Below are 18,277 nucleotides of genomic sequence, written 5' to 3'. Positions count from 1 at the left end.
TAAAATTAGAAATTTAGGAGTTGTCTGGGAAAACTCGTAGTTTAAGCTTCATAGGAGCAGAGGTTCTGTTTCATTCACTGCTGTATTCCCAGTGCCTACCATACAATAGCTGATGAATAAATTAATTTACACAAAATGCTACTGAGAATTAAAAAATGAATTTAGATGAATTCAAGAAAAATCAAGTACCACTGACTGCTCTTAAGTTGGATTTCAATTGAGGACTTCAATTTTAGCAAATTTTAAGGAAGTAATCCGTATGTAATTCCAAGTAAAAATCAGGGAGACAAAATGAAAACAAAACACTTCAGCTTTAAAAACAAATGGCAGTTATGAGATTCTTCAGTGCTGAGAGGGTATCCAGTTCATCCTCGCTTTATCAGCTGAGCACACCCTGGGGCACACACAAAAAATGTTTAATTTTTAAATTTTTAATAAAAAAATACCTGTGCTTACTAAATCATAGGTTAAACACAGAAGACATAATTTTGATGTATTAAATATTTCTTCCAGTTATAAATAAGTTTTTTGATGATGCATTGTGACAAAGAATTTTATTTCTGCTTTTCAGAATATTTCAGGTTTGCAAACTGAAGCCAAACTTGTTGGACTGGAACCCATCAGCACCTATTCTATCAGCATATCTGCCTTTACTAAAGTTGGAAATGGCAATCAATTTAGTAACGTAGTAAAATTCACAACCCAAGAATCAGGTTAGATATGGATTTTGGATCCTAAAATGTTTGATTTTGTATTTTAACACTTTTCCCTTTCCTTTCTCAGTTTATTTGACTAACTATCAATATTTAATTGTTCATTCAAAGGGAAGTTGAATTTCAGTGCTTTAAGGATAGGCTGGGTTGTCTTGTTTGCAATCAAATAGATACATATTTACACATGTTTTTTCACTTTGAACTGAGGAAGCTGAAATAAAAGACTACTTTAGGAACAAAGTAGGCTTCTAGATATATGTAAAAATTACCTACTTCTTAGTACCATCTGAGACAGCTGGGAAAAAAAGGAGAAACGAACCATTAATCACTTTTAATAGGTTGATTTATATTTTCATGAAAAAAAATCTGTAATTTTTTAAAGAAGATGTGTTGTGACATTTGAAGAGCACTAGTCAGTATGTAAACTTTTACTTTCCCGTAGTCCATTTGTGATATGTGGAGGGGACTGTGAAGACTGAAATACCATCGCTCTAATTAAACAACTTACCTGTGCATCACCTACATGTCATAACTCAACTGTGTACTGAATAGTTTAATTTATAACTGATTTAATGATTTAATACTTTTCCTTCTCTCAACTGGACCATTTTTTTTTTTTTTTTTTTTTTTGCGCGGTACGCAGACCTCTCACTGCTGTGGCTTCTCCCGTTGCGGAGCACAGGCTCCGAACGCGCAGGCTCAGCGGCCATGGCTCATGGGCCCAGCCGCTCTGCGGCATTGTGGGGTCTTCCCGGACCGGGGCACGAACCCGTGTCCCCTGCATCGGCAGGCGGACTCTCAACCACTGCGCCACCAGGGAAGCCCTGGACCATATTTTTAAAGGCAACTCTTACTCACTCTTTTTTTTTTTTTGATCAGTGATTATTGAATAAGCTCAAGATCCTGCTCTAGGCATTTCTTCCCTGTACCTCTGGGTGCATTTCTTTTTGTTTTAGTGAATCTCTAAATTGAAATTGGAGACCACTCACTGATAAATTAACCATTTTACATTAATTTATGAATACCTGATACTATTTTCATGGCATGCCTATAAGACAGCCTAAGTAAGTAGTATTTATAGTGGATAAGAGTTCATGCTCTGCAGTCAGTGTCTGGATTGGAATCCAAGTTCTGCGACTTGCTAGTTGTATAACCCTGGCAAAGGCACGTGCCTCCTCTGAGCCTTTGTATCTTTAACTGAAAAGAAACACACATTAGCAGTAGCCACCCAGAAGGTTGTTGGGAAAAATATTTGAAAAGACCCATATGAAGCACTTATTAGTGTTGGACACACAAATACTAAAAAAAACATTACGGTTGCCCCTGTTCCCGTACTTCAGATGAAGAAGCCATGATTCAGGCAGATTAGATGAAAAGGGCTGAGAAAATTAGTGAAGAAACTGAACTAGAACATCAGCGTCTGACCTCTAGTGCAAACTGGACGTGACTGTAGGAAATGCATATCATAACTGAGTGGTACTATAGAAGAAGGCTAAACCCGTAAAGAAAAAAACATTTTAACTATTTACACACATATTAGATTGATAAAAATCAAGGCTAATCTTGTAGACAGTATTATGTAAACCAATAAAATTTTTTTTACCACCAAAAAAAAATAATTCCACAAAATCCTATACCCTGATTGGTTAAATAAAATTCTGAACTTGAAGTGTTATCAGCTGGCTAATTAATTGTTTTTAAGTCTGGAGAGTCAGTGAAATAGATGTTCACAAAATCCAGGTTTATAATCTAAACTTAAGTAAATTATCAACTGTCTCTTTTTCATGTATTGGTATTAGTATATGTTTTTGAAAATAAGAAAGCAAATAATTAACCATATTTAGCTGCCAGAGCCCTGGATCAGCCTAGGAATTGTCTTTTCTTTCATTTTAAATGCCATCCCCCCAAGTTATTCTCCTTTAGTTTTGATGCCTTTATCTTACAGAGGGAGAAGCGTTTGTAAAGATAGAAATTTACACCACAGGAGAGAACTGTAGGCAAGTCAAAGATTACTTGAATATTCTTTAAATAACTATGTTTTGCACAATGACAAATTGTTTCTTTTCACTGCTTGCTGTTTGTAATCCACAAATTGACTCTATGCAAATTTTCTTTATAGCTTCCTCTTTTTAGTGTGACAAAAAGAGCTATGCTTACATTAGGGGACATTATATAATCAGACATTTCCCTGAGAAGTACCCACTTCAGTGAGGCACCTACATCTACGTTTTGCATTAAAAAGTTCCATCATAAAGTATGGCTAAGACTGCTCCTTCCCATTAAGAGGTAAAGAGGGCAGGCTTCAACCACTGCCTGAGCTTGAGGCTGGCTACATAGTTGCTACTGAGGATTTGAGGATGTGATTGCTGCTTGGGCCTAGGAGAATATTCAGTGATGGATTCAGTATTGTAAGGATTAATATGGTAACATAGAAAATGGGCCAACTGCCATTTGATTCAGCCCATGTTAAGAATTTTTTGAGCGCACATTGAAAGGTTGATATGTTAAATTTTTATTCTGTCTCTACTCCTAAACATGACTTTATCTAGCAATCGCATAATGAAATCATTTATCTACTACATGTGTATAAATTTTAACTTTGGGCATTTGCTTATCTCTTAAGTTCCAGATGTTGTACAGAACATACAGTGTATGGCAACTAGCTGGCAGTCAGCTTTAGTGAAGTGGGATCCACCCAAAAAGGCAAATGGAATAATTACACATTATATGATAACAGTTGAAAGGAATGCTACAAAAATCTCTCCCCAAGATCACATGTATACTTTCATGAAACTTCTCGCCAATACCTCGTATGTCTTTAAAATAAGAGCTTCAACCTCAGCTGGTGAAGGTGATGAAAGTGCATGCAACATCAGCACGCTACCCGAAACAGGTAACTAATGTGAAACAGGTAACTGATCTGAAGCATGTAATCTACCTGAAAGAACTAACCTGAAACACAAAACTGTTCCTGGACTGTGTCCTACGTTTGTCAATAACCTTTGTAATCTTTATAGCACATTTGTCTGAAACTTTAAAAGAAATATTAAAAAATATAACGCATACATTTTTTATCCCACATGTTACCTGAGGGCCAGCTGTGTGGTCCATTGAACCACCTCCATAGCACTGGGAGGCTGAAAGGAGGAAAAAAGAGAAAATCTGCTTCATTGTGTTTTTACAAGTATCTATTTCTTATTATACAAACACCAAACTTACTGAACTATGCTTTATTGTAATTTAAAATAGGGAATGAATATGTAACATATATATACACACATACACACACACACACATATATATATCTTTTTTTAATTGATTTATGGCATTCTTGATACTTCCCTGAATTCCAAAGTTGCAGTGTCAGACTCCTTTCATCTACTTCCTTCTCTTTATACCAGCCTTCATCTTTTGTATTATTGGAATAAAAATATCTAGGTCACTAAGCTCTAGTCTTTAAAGAGGAAAACTCTTACTCTCCCTAACAGTGATCCACCCTAAGTCATAATCTCTTTCATCTTCTACCTTCTCTAATATTGTACCTCTTCATATAAATGAAAACCTGACTCCTTCCCAATAACACCACTTCCCTGGAGGTCCTCCCTACTGGGGACTGTAGGTATTGACATAATTGTTTACTTCTGGCACCTCTTGATCCTTATCTTTGAAATATCTTTTAACCCTTTCCTCCTTTTGAAATCAGCATCACCCAATTTTACTCTACTTTTCTATCTTTGAGGCTATAAACCACAGAACTTCAAGACGTGGTGTACCTTCTCTGATTTCAGCATCTTTTTCTTCTCATCCTTTCAAGGCAACATTTCTTGAGACTTTAGTGTCTTACCTATTCATCTGGAATGGACGCGTTGCAACAACAACTATCTCTTGCTCCTTACATCGCAAGGCATGTCACTGTAACTCATCTTCCAGGAGATTCCCAACTCTGAAAGGACCCCACTGTTTGTTTTCACTAGATGCTGGCTGATGAATAGTGCTGGAGAAAATGTAAATGGTTCTATCTTGTTCAGCTATTCTTTAACTCTCCCAATTGCTCCACAATCTACTCTACATCCCTGTTTACACTTAATCAGTTTTCCATAGGAAAATTCTGCTCTTACTCTGAACATGGTCTACCCCCACTATGATCCATCTTTGATGTTATTATTCATTTTACTAATAGCATCAAAGAGAATTGATTTGCCTTCCTTCAAAATTTACTGATATCTTTATTTATGCTCTCAAGGTAGCCTCCCTTGGGAATGTCATTGCCTTTCTCTTTTCAGGAATCTAACTGCTCATTTTTGTTTCAAACTTGTGTTTCCTCTAGAACATAACTCCATCAATTTAGTCTACTTTCTCCTGCATTTTATCTCCTTTCTCTGTCTCTTGCATACACAGACACACACCAACAGCCACACAAATTGTTAGAAAATTTCAGCTGAGGACCTGGTTGGTATATCAACCCTAAACATATTCAAAATGGAATTTATGTAACATGAATTCTCCTTCTCTTCCTCACTTTTCTATACCTGTTCTTTATAATCAGTTGGGGATCAAGCCTCATATTCTTATGTGATTCTTCCTCCCATCTCTCCTACATATAATCAGAGCTTATCAATTCAGTCTCCACCATGGCTCTGCAATTTGCCCCTTCTTCAACTTGACTGCCCCCATTTTATATCAGATTTGTTGCTTCCTGTAGTAATACCCAGAGGGGCCTTATCACCCATACTCATTCAGCCTGCCTGTCAGTACCATCTCTCTACCCACTTATTTTGATTGAATTGGCTCTAACATACAATTTAGAGCATTTATGTGTTGGCTGTTGAATTTTATTACCTGAGGGGTAAGAAGCAGACATGGAGATTTAGGTATCTGAAGCATAGAGGTGATAATGAAAGGTACTATGTATAAGAGATGGCCCAGAATACTTCAAATGTTTTACCTATTCTCATCGTGTACAACATATACCCAGAATTCATCACCAGTTAGATATGACTTCTGTCTAGCTTTTCATTCTTTTGTTCCCCCACTGCATCTCTTCATATAACTGATACCTGTAGCCAAACTTTATTTATTCACACATTAGATTTCATGTATTCACTTCAAAAGACATTTATTAAGCACCTGCTATGGGCTAATAATTGATTAGATTCTCTTCTTTAAACTTACTCAATACTTTTCACCATCAGATTGTCCTACTCCCTTTCTACGTCACACAAAATTGTATTAGTTCTTAAAAGCCCAGTTTAAGTGGGTGTGTGTGTGAGTGTGTTTAAGTCTTCAATGACATGCTAAGCATTAAAACTACAGATTCCTAGACTTCACCCTAGACTTGGCTGAATCATAGCCTCAAGAGATGAAGCCCAAGAATCTGTAGTTTTAAGCATCTCTCTGATTATTCTCTGTAAATTTTCTGAATTACTGGACTAGATTACCCAGGAATTTTGATGGCAGGTGATATGTAGCAGTGAGGACAGGCAAACAGTGTCAGAGAGGTCCAGAAAGGGGTAGCAGGTGTTTCCTCAGTGGGTGGGCAGCAGATCATTGCTATACAGAGTCTGAGAGAAGGAAATATGTTCAAATGCAGGCAGGTGGTCTGCATCAGGGTGGTCTAGTACCAGGTGAAATGGTCTTGATCATTGGACGGGAGCTGAGTCCTAGAGAACTGGCAACGAAAGACAGGACAGTAATTCTGAGATAAATGAGAGGTTCAGAACTCAGAGAACAAGGCAGAGGACTCATTATTATTGATTCCACTGGTACTCAAGGTGACTGCTCAGTCACAGGAATGAAGCAGAAGTTTAATTAGTAGAACAGAGATGCATAATCAAAGTATATACACTTGATGTAGGGCCACCTGAACTTAAGGACAGGTCTTTGTTAAAAAAAAAAATCCTTTAAGGATTTGAATTAGATTTTAAGTCCGGATTAAAAGATCGCATGAATGGAGACTGAAGGAATTCTAAACCAATGAATTAGGAAGGTATTAGGCATATTGTACCATGTATTATGTGCTCCCTTACTACTGAAGACAAATGTTGCTCAAAGTTTGGACTGCTGACTCTCCCTGCATCAGAAGGTACATCCCCGAGGCCCTACTCTAGACCTGTGCAATCAGAGTTTGGAAAATAAAACTCACAAATCTTCCTTTAAACAAGGTATGTGAGGTGAGAGACAGTGCTGAAATTTGAGAACCATTCTATTCCACTATATACTCTTTGCTTGTGGAGCTATGTCTTATTTGTCTTTATTTTACTCACAGTTCATAGCAAAGAGCCTTGGGCATTCTAGGCACTCAAATTTTTGTAAAAGAAAGAAATGAATTGTTTTCTCATGAAATTCATAATTTTTCATAAGGGTGTTACTCCACTGCAATGTATTATTTCCACACTTTCATCAGGCAAAATTATAGATATTTTCTCCCAGGCAAATGTAAGTTTTTTCAATTCAGGAGAGTCATTCATATGAAACATGAGTATTAACTGCTGCTTTAAAAATATTTAAATAATTTGTTTATCTTTAAAATTAATTTTCAGATCTAGCATGTAATTGTATTTATGATTACAATTTTTACTAGGTAAATAATTTGCTTCTATCTGGGTTCACATGAATTGTTTGTTGATAAGACATTAGTAAGAACTGGAGATTCATTGTTCAGAATGGAAGCAGTTTTATAGCTGTTGCAAACTTCTAATTTATGGTGGTCTAAGATTAGTCACAGTGTAAAGTCAGCTGTGAGTCACTGACTCTGTACTTCTGACATGAAGTAAAATCAAATTTGGCTCACTCCCTTGCTGCCTAGTGTCTGACCTTAACATTCCTTCCAGGGATTATTGGGTATTTTTCTCAGTGTAAACTTGGTCATATTGGGCACAGTTAAACATGCATCATGGATGATTGAATTTATGAGGAGATTAGTGTTCAGTGTCTAAACTGGTTCCATTGTCGCAGTCAAACACGTCAGAATAAGGCAAATACAGATGAAGGCCCCCAAACCTGGTAATTTTAATAGCATTTTCTGTCCAAGTATATTATATGTACCAATAAAAATATTATAGCAGGTTCAAGTGCATACAAGACTTAACTTTTAAAATCTCAAATTGCATGCACTTCTCCTATTATTTTCAAATCTTAGTAAATATGGTGATTTAATATTGAGTTTGAAAATTTGTTTCTTTTTTTCTGGAAGATAATTTTACAGTTTGGATTTATTCAAAACTCTTCCAAGTTCAGTAATTTAGAATCAAAAGAGGAAAATAAGCTATATCCCTTGGATGCCCAGAACTTAATTGAGGGAAAGTGAAATACTCAGTTGTGGTTTTTAGGGGTGTTATTTTCAGCAGTGATTTCTTTATTAGCTTTTTGTTCATAGGAGGTATTAGGCACCTAGATGGACCCACTGGAAGTCCACTGAGCTTGCAGATATATTAATGGATCAGCACCGAATGGGAGTGTGTTTAATATCCCTGTTTTTCTCCCCTTCTACACTTGGTTGTTTCAAATAACTGTGTACTGTTTAATAGCATATATGTAAACTCTCAGGCCTCTTCTACAAAGCCATGACCGCCGTTCCCCTAAGAAGTATTTAAGAAATGTATTCGTTATGTACTTTATTCGGATCCCTATTTTGTGGGCCTCTGTGAGCAGTGTAGAGATTACTGGGCGAACTGTGATTAGGACAAAATCTAACTTCCATTTACCAGCTTTTTTAAAAAAATAAGATATACCATTTGTAAGAATTTAGACCATTCTTAAGTACCATTTAATAGAGTGGATGTGGATGGTAAAAGTTTTCTCAAGGTTGCAAATTAATGTGCTAATTCAAACGAAGTTTACTTTTTCCTTTGTCTGCATCCCAGTGACATTGCTCTCCTCAGTCGAGATGAGAAGTCAAACATGCAGGAAAATTGGGTGATCCTGTTGGTTCTTAAGCAAGTGAATTGGCACATTTCTACTTACCAGTCAGTAATTGTAGAAAGCACAAAAGCCATTATAGTTGCCTGTCATGGATCAGAGAGAAATAGCTATTAGCATTGCTACTTTAATTGAAGTTCAAATGCTTTACAAAATATATTTCATACAGACTTAATTATTAAATATAATACTTTCCTTAAGAGTGAACATCAGGTGAAAAGTATCCTTTATACTTGTGGTGTGGTGGACATTTGACCAGTATATACTCATGTAATGCTTACTGAGTCCAGGCTTTGTGTTTGGGGTCCAAGACTCAAGTTTGAATCCCAAATGGCATTGGTGATCTCGGCTCTGCAGGTCCAAATAACTCCACCATTATTGTAAAGACGTATCTAATAAATATAAAGCAATTAAACACAAACCTACATAAATATGTCAGTTGTGTGGATTGAAGATTGAATCAAATAGGAATTCAGGAGAAATACCTTTTATGCAAGGCCATATTGAAGAAGTGGAATAGGAACTGGATGTTGCTTATTGATAGCTTAGGAATTGCTTTATAGAAGTTTAGACTCAGTAACCTAATTAGAAGATGATGATATGGTTTTGAAACTTGAATTTCATAGTCAGGTATACTAATATTTACTTACATTTACCTGGTATAGATCAATAAAATAGCTAAGTTTACTAAATATTCTTTTTGTTGTTCCTCAATATGCTATGAGAAAATATCAGTTGTACATATCAAAGAACATTCTTCTTTTTATTTGAGCAATCTTAGATGGCGGAGGTTAGGTAGACCTGAAGATTATGGGTATGCTAAAGCACTTACGGTAAGCCACTCTGTGGCCCCATCGCTATTCGTGAAAATGGTGAGATAGATAGAGGGGAGTAAATAGAAATTCCAAGACACAGCAAGGGAAAACACATAGTAGTACAAAGGAATGTAATAAGGGGTCAAGGCTGAGATGGAAGCCTGACTAGAGGGTGCTGTATTGAAAAGAGTATAGGACATGAGATCGAATAACTCAGGTGGACCTTACTCTGCTTTGTATAGTTGTAGCAGAAATTTGAATACAATATTATGGAAAATAGGGTACTCTGCTAAATTTAGAGTAGGAAGCAACATAAATTGACTCTGAAAACAGTGATTTTTTTTGGTCGTTTTCCTAAAACCCTGCAGTAATCTCTTCAGATGGAGAAGGATTTGTTCATTACAAATTTACTGAATCTCCCAAATCATAAAGAATAAAATCCACAGTCATTTTAATGGTCCGTAAGGTCTTTTCAACCCAGCATTCTCTTCCCTAGTAATGTATGTGTCTCTTCTTTCATCTTTGAAAAGAAATTTAGCCTCAAATATCACCTCTTCAAAGAGGATCTAACTTATTTATGATTAAAACTCCTCCCAGCTAGAATTTTCTATGCCTCTTTCTTGCTTTACTTTTCTCTGTTATAGGTATCATTATCTGTGGATCTGTCCTCATTACAATGCATGCTCCATGAGAATAGGGATTTTCCTTTGTGCAGTTCACCCTTATTTTCAGTGCCCAGGAATGCATCTGGCGTACAGTGATACTCAATAAATATATTATTAAAGAATGAATGAATTAGTCAATCAATATACAGGCCTAGAATAGTGATAGAGACACAGTGAACACTCAGTATGCATACTTTGGGTGCCTGAAGTAGAAACTTTCAGCCACAAAATTATGTTTAGACAATTATGTGGTAAAATATCTAAGAAAGGCATGTCTTCTGTGGTAAATCTTTTTAATTAAACTTTTTATTTTGAGATAGTTATAGAGTCACGTGCATATATAAGAAATAATATAGGGAACTCCTGTGCTCCCTTTATCTAGTTCCCTCCAATGGGAACATCTCATAAGACTGCAGTGCAGTATTACAACCACCATATTTATATCAGTGCAATCAATATAGAGAATATTTAATGAGAATAATTTCTCATGTTGCCTTTTTATGGCCACACCCAACTCCTGCCCACTCTCCTTGTACTTCTGCTCATCTTAACCCTCTGATAACCACTAATTTGCTCTCCATTTTCTGTAATATTGTCATGTTAAGAATGTTATATAAATTTTTTTGTACTGATGGATATGTTCATGTAATTTTCTTGTTAATATGGCTTGTCAATATGGTGGATTAAATGGATTGATTTTCTAATACTGAACAAACCTGTGGTCTCTGGAATCAACCCCACTTGATCATGGTGTACTTCTTTTTACTTATTACTGATTTCTATTTGCTAATAGTTTGTTAAAGATCATTGCATCTATATTCGTGAGGGATATTGGTCTGTAGTTTTGCGGAGGTTTTTTTTTTTTCACTGTCTTTGTCTAGTTTTGGTATCAGGGTGATGGTGGCCTTATAGAATGAGTTTGGGAGTGTTCCTTCCTCTGCAATTTTCTGGAATAGTTTCAGAAGGATAGGTGTTAACTAAGAGAAGTCTCTAGAGTGTTAACTTTAGAGAAGTCTAAATGTTTGATAGAATTCACCTGTGAAGCCATCTGGTCTTGGACTTTTGTTTGTTGGGAGTTTTTTTAATCACAGTTTCAATTTCAGTACTTGTGATTGGTCTGTTCATATTTTCTATTTCTTCCTGATTCAGTCTTGGGAAATTGTACCTTTCTAAGAATTTGTCCATTTCTTCTAGGCTGTCCATTTTATTGGCATATAGTTGCTTGTAGTAATCTCTCATGATCCTTTTATTTCTATGTCCGTTGTAACTTGTCCTTTTTCATTTCTAATTTTATTGATTTGAGCCCTCTTTCTTTTTTTCTTGATGAGTCTCACTGTCTTTGTCTAGTATCAGTATCAGAGAATACTAGCTTTATAATACAAATCTCTTCTAATTTCTGGAAGAGATTGTGTAGAATTTGTGTTAATTCTTCTTTAAACATTTGGTTGAGTTCTCCAGTGAAACTATCAAGGCATGGAGATCTCTTTTTGGGGAGTTTTAAAATTATGTTTAAGTGTTCTCAGCATGCAAAGTTGGAGCTGAAATGTATATCGAATCAGTTGCAGAAAGTGGTACTTGTAAATAATACATTTGTCAAAAAGGAAGTCTCAAGAGACATAATGAAATATGGTAAACTAAAATGTGTTGAATTGATATGAGATGAAAATACGATATATCGAAATGTGTGAAACAGTTAAAGCAGTGAAGAGAGGGAAATCTATAGCATTAAATACATACATTGGAAAAGTCTCAGATCGATAATCTAAGGTTCTCCCCTCCACTAGAGGCTAGAAAAAGAAAAGGAAGATATAGTGAAGGAAGTGAATAATAAAAATAAGAACAGAAATCAGTGAAATTGAAAACAGAAAAACAGTAGGAAAAATCAGTTAAACAAAACTGGTTCTTCAAAAAGATGAAATTGACAAATGTCTAGTGAGCCTGACAAAGAAAAATGAAATCACAAATTACCAATATTTAGAAATGAAATCACTGCAGACATCAAAAGGATAATAAGGGAATAATATCAAGAATTTTACACCTTAGATGAAATGAACTTACTCTTTTTTTTACTGGAGTATATAGTTGCTTTACAATGTTGTATTAGTTTCTGCTGTACAATGAAGTGAATCAGCTTTATGTATAACCTATATCCCCTCCCTCTTGGATCTCCCTCCCACCCCCCTCCCATCCCACCCCTCTAGGTCATCACAGAGCACCAAGCTGAGCTCCCTATGCTATACAGCAGTTTCCCACTAGCTATCTGTTTTACACATGGTAGTGTATATATGTCAGCCCCAATCTCCTGATTCGTCCCACCCTCCTCTTGCCCCACTGTGTCCACATGTCCGTTCTCTTCGTCTGCATCTCTATGCCTGCCCTGCAAATAGGTTCATCTGTACCATTTTTCTAGATTCCACATATATGCATTAATATATGAACTTACTCTTTAAAATCACAATGACCACAGCTCAGTTAATATGAAATACATGATTTGACTAGTCCTATAACTATTAAGGATACTAAATTTGTGATGGTTTCCTTTGATAGCACTCTGGTAGAGAAAAGGAGGGCACCTCTCCATTACCGCCAGATGTATGTAGAAATCCAAATTCCCCACTTGGCCTCTGCTGACACCCAAGGGGAGGATGTTGGGTGAGCATGAGAAACAGGGTTGTCCACCAGGCTTCCACTAAGAAGGATAGGAGTGCCTCGTATTCTTCCTACATATTCTCCACTGACACGGTGGAGGGGACTTACTACCTCCGGAAGGGGTGAAAGTTCTGGCTCCCTATTTTACCTCACTCTATCAAGGATGGTTGAGGTACCTCACTACCACCTAGTAAAGGCAGACTAGGTTCTTCATTTGACCTTTGTCGTCATGGGAGGGAGTGGGACCACAGCTTTTTTCTGTAGTTTTTGGGTAGAGTTGTTATTGTCTAAAAGTTTTCTGTCTTGCCAGGCTGCACTGTTTTTTTTTTCTGTTAGAGGGAGGAGGCTTTTTCTGAGGCTTTTTTAGTCTGAGCTGGTTGGCATTTGGAGATTGCTGGCCTTGGGGATATACAAGGCAAAAAGAAAAGCCAGGGAGCTCACCACTGTGTTGTTCCCTGGGTCGTGAGTTCCCTAGTTGCTTTGCCTTCTCACCACCTTTCAGAGTCTTCTTATGTTTGTTTCATATTTAATGTCCAAGGTTTTAGTTGTACTCAGTGGAGGGAACTGGGAAAATATATCTACTCCATCTTCAAAGCCTGAAGTTCATTTGTGGGGATATGCTTAATATCACGTGTGGTACCCTTTTAAATCCATATATTCAAGATTAAGTTATTTAATACATATGAAGTACTCTGCCAGAGACTACTGGTAAGACTATGATGAAACAAAATTATATTCTTGTGCTTTTAAAATTTAGAATTATATAATTTTAGATCTTTATTGGATTTCGAAGATAACCCCATTCAGCCATTTCATTTTGCAAGCATGGAAAATGAAGCACAGAGGTTTAGTGTCTGCTGAGAGTGTGCTTTAACTAATTATTAGCAGAACTCTTACTAATCCAGAACTCTTTCTACCGTATTATGATACTTCCCTTACATTAGAAATTCAACCGATCATTTGTGTTTACTAGAATTAAAATGTTTTTCACATTATTTCACAATATCTAAATAGAGTCATTATGGAGTAGGGAAATTCAGGTTCATCATATGAATTTCATTAATTTGTACAGGGATATATATGTTCTGAGTATATACATACTTTTGTCCAAATATGGTTTTAAAATTTAGGAAAACTAAATTTCTATTATCAAATATGTGCTTAACCTATAATACTAAAAATACTGTGAGTTAATATAGTAAGATCTGTAAAATACTGAAGCCATTCTGGGAAATTTTATACTTTCTAGTCACATATCACATTTTTTATCCTGGATCAGTTCCAAAAGTGTAATCTTTGCTATTATGAATTTCTGTCTTAGGTATCAAATTATAAATTATAAATTTAAAAGTCCTTTTAAATGCAATTCCTTTTGTAAAATAATGAACCTGAGTTACTCTGCATAATTCTCCTTGACCCCACTGATGCTCTAATACCTTTCATTAAGTGGAGTCCAGGCAACCACTCTTTTCTTCATCCCAGTTCCAGCTAAGGCCAGCTGTTCTTCAAGCAACATTTTTATTAACTTATTTAGGAACTGGGGCATATCTTATTACCCTATTTTCCATTCCTGTCCTATGCAGCTGTAGTTGATACTTTTCCTAACAGCCTTTACATATCAACCTCCTCCTCCATTTCACCTCATTTTTTTCTTATTCTCTTTTACTTTCCTTTTTAAGTAAATTATGCACGTGTGTGTGCATGCAAAAGCCCCTCTTTCTTTCTTTCTTTCTGGTAGCCATACGACTTGAAAGCTTCAAGAATGTGCTCCTTGTTTCTATGAGATTATAAGCTTCAGGGAAAAACATTTACTAATGGTGGAAAAACTCTGAAATGTAGAATAAATGAGTTTTAATGATAGCAAAATTTTCATTAACAATATTACGTTAATTTAGACAATTTAAAAATGCAATATGAATACAAAGAAAAGGCTTTAAACGAATAGTAGGTTGTGCAAATTATCATTAATCTCAAAATATTACAAGTTTCATGGTATATAAGAAAACAACTTTTGGAGGAAGCTATTCTATAAATATAAGACATGCATAAATAGCAGCCACTTTTAGAATTCAAATAAAGTAACATTTCTTAGTATATTAATGTTATGGTAATTTGAATATTCACCACCTCCTATTCACTGCATCCTTGATTCACCCATTAGTTCGGTGCCTGGATACCTTATTACGAAGAATTACTACTTTAAAGGCAATTTGCAGTGTTAGAAAGATAAATGTAATTCCATATGGATCACAGTAATGAAATCTATACCAGTTAAAGGATATGTTAAAAAACAGTAGCCCAATTTTCTGACATTTATTACTAATTAAATTAGCCTACTTTAGATAGGATTTTTTAAAAGCGAAGGTTGTTAGTAATTTTTAAAATGTAACTACATTAATATTTTCTATGTATGACAGTCTGACATTTTTAAAGTTTAGCCTGAAATTTAAAACTAACTTTGTATTTAGGATGTTATTACAGAGAAGTTATTAACTGTGTGAGACATACTCCCTAGAAGCTGGATAGAATGCTCTTCTTACAAGTACTATTAGAAAATTTGTCTGAAGATTGAACAGTTACCAAAAGAGAATTGAAAGTAATTGTTGACATACTTGGACTAATCTATAAGGCTTCTTTTCTAGTATGGATACACGAGAAATACAATAAAGCTCATGATTTTTTCCATAATGTCTAGATTTATAAAATATTAGCTAGAAAGTATTAGTATCTAGGATTTTAATTTTCTATATAAATGTATAACATTTTGAATATTGTTGGTACGATTTAATGGGAAAGCCTTTTTCTTTTCATTTTTTTAACATTTTCTAATTATGGGAAATTATTTTATATACAGTGAGATGCACAGAACTTAATCATACAATTAAATGAGTTTCCACACATGTATACAGCCATGTAACCACCACTCAGCAACATATAGAATATTTCCATCTTCCACAGAAAGTTCCCTTGGACACCCACTCCCCAAGGCAACCACTATCCTGATTTCAATCAACATAGATTAGTTTCAGTTGTTCTTGAGCTATATTTACTCTTTTATATCTGGTCTATTTCTTTCAACATAATTGTGAAGCTCATGTTGTTGAGGGTTTCAGTAATTTGTTCTTTTTATTATTGAGTCATTTTCCACCATTTTAATATCCCTTTTTTTTTTTTTAAATATGTTGGGGGTAGGAGTTTATTAATTAATTTATTTATTTTTGCTGTGTTGGGTCTTCGTTTCTGTGCGAGGGCTTTCTCTAGTTGTGGCAAGCGGGGGCCACTCTTCATCGCAGTGCGCGGGCCTCTCACTATCGCGGCCTCTCTTGTTGCAGAGCACAGGCTCCAGACGCGCAGGCTCAGTAGTTGTGGCTCACGGGCCTAGTTGCTCCGTGGCATGTGGGATCCTCCCAGACCAGGGCACAAACCCATGTCCCCTGCATGGGCAGGCGGACTCTCAACCACTGCACCACCAGCGAAGCCCTGTTTTCTTTTGATGGACATATGGATTGTTCCAAACTAAGTGTTATGAATAAAACTGTTATAGATATTTTTGTATAAAACTTTTTTGTGGACTTGCTGGGTCATAGTCCAGATGGATGTTTAACTATTCAAGAAACTGATGATTTTCAAGTGGTTGTTCTATTTTAAATACTCACCCAACAGCATATGTGAGAGTTCTAATTACTTCTCGGTATCAGCAGAATTTGGTATTATCAGTCTTTTTTAATTTTAGACAGTCTAGCTGGTATAAAAGAACTTCTATCTTTTTGTAAGTTTAATTTTCATTTCAGTGATGACTAATGATGTTAAATCCTTTAACACGGTTATTGATAATTCATATAAAGACAGTCTTTGCTTTACCTGATAGTGTGGGACCATAAAAATGACTGTAAAGCTGTCTGTAAAATGTGTGCAAAGCAACCTTAATAATCAATAGGGAAAATGATGATTGTTCCATAACCTTCAAAGTTTTTTGTCACTACATTAAAAACTCTCTTACTCTCAGTTATAAATATATAGGAAATGAAAAAAACAACAAAAACAATATTTAGTACACTGTAATTTAAAACATTAGAAATAACTGAGAATGAAAGCTTTCACTTTATTAAAAACATCAAGAGTGGTTACTTGCTTTTTCTCACTGTTTAGCTTATGATATAGAGAGAGCATCTTTTCTATGACTTGGCAAAGTTTGGATTAGCTTTGAACATGCATATGGGCACGTGACATATGCACATGGGAGATAAGGAGGCCATATAACTACACACTTTGCTGCCTGTGCATGAACTAAATAACAGATGCACAGTGACCAATCAATGATAGGTTTCAAAAGAAATGATATTGTTGGTCTCTGATTATGATGTACATCTGTGTGTGTGTGTGTGAAACCAAATCATTTTTTATTTATTTGTTTTAAACTTTTTATTTTATATTGGTGTACAATTAACGATGTTGTGTTAGTTTCAGGTGTACGACAAAGTGATTCAGTTATACATATACATGTATCTATTCTTCTTAAAATTATTTTCCCAATTAGATTGTACAGAATATTGAGTAGGTTTCCTGTGCTATACAGTAGGTCTTTGTTGGTAGCAATTTTGTGGACAGGAGAGCTAGCAGTGAAGTACTTTATATAAGAACTCATAGTTAATGTATAAAGGTAACAAAGTTTAACCCCTGTTTTGGGCAGACAGGTGTTATTTAATTAAACCATAAAAACAGAAATTCAAGCATATTAGAACATGCAATGTGAGGATTGTTCTGTCATTTTGGACAGGTTTTCGTTCAAGTCTTTAGTCCATTTTGTATTGAGTTGCTTTTCTTTTTGGTGTTGAGTTATAGGAACTCTTTATATATTTTGAATACAAGTCCTTTATTAGATGTATATATAGCAAATATTGTCTCTTAGTAAATGGCTTGATTTTCTATTTCCTTAATGGTACCTTTGGATGAGCAGATTATTTTAATTTTGATGAAATCCAAAGTAGCAATTTTTAATTTCACATTAGTACATTTTGTGTCCTAAGAAATATTGTCTACTTCAAGATCATGAAGATATTATCCTGTCTTTTATACTAGAAATTTTACAGTTTTAGCTTTTATATTTATATCCATAATTCATCTCAAATTTTGTGTATGTGTATAGTATGAGATATGATTTAAAGTTCCTTTTCAATATATTCATTCAATTTTTCCAAAACTTTTTAAAAGACTTTCCTTTTCCCTACTGAATTACCTTGGTAGCTTTGTCAAAAAGCGGTTGACCCTATGCACTTGAATCTCTTTCTGGAATATATTCTCTTCCATTGATTTGTATACCTTTATGAATACCACACTGTGTTGATTACTACAGTTTTATAACAAATCTTGAAATCAGGTAGTGTAGGTTCTACAAATGTGTTCTTTTTCAAGGTTGTTTTAGCTATTTTAGTTCTTTGTATTTCCATATAAATTTTATTATTAGAATCACCTTGTTGATTTTTACCAAAAAAACCCCGTGGCATTTTCATTGGGATTG

The 18,277-nt window shown here is 35.3% G+C and overlaps 1 protein-coding gene across 1 annotated transcript in view; it reads left to right on the top strand.

Moving 5' to 3' along the window:
• Positions 1–18,277, top strand: part of PTPRQ (protein tyrosine phosphatase receptor type Q) — a gene marked incomplete at its 5' end in the record, with an annotated part of 196,504 nt that overhangs the window by 72,666 nt on the left and 105,561 nt on the right. The window contains 2 exon segments of the mRNA XM_079936915.1: positions 572–713; positions 3,337–3,606. Coding sequence (XP_079793041.1) covers positions 572–713; positions 3,337–3,606 — 412 coding nt within the window.

The sequence above is a fragment of the Stenella coeruleoalba genome (assembly GCF_951394435.1).
Source record: "Stenella coeruleoalba genome assembly, chromosome: 11".
NCBI classification, from domain to species: Eukaryota; Metazoa; Chordata; class Mammalia; order Artiodactyla; family Delphinidae; genus Stenella; species Stenella coeruleoalba.
This window is presented reverse-complemented; position numbering and strand designations above follow the sequence as displayed.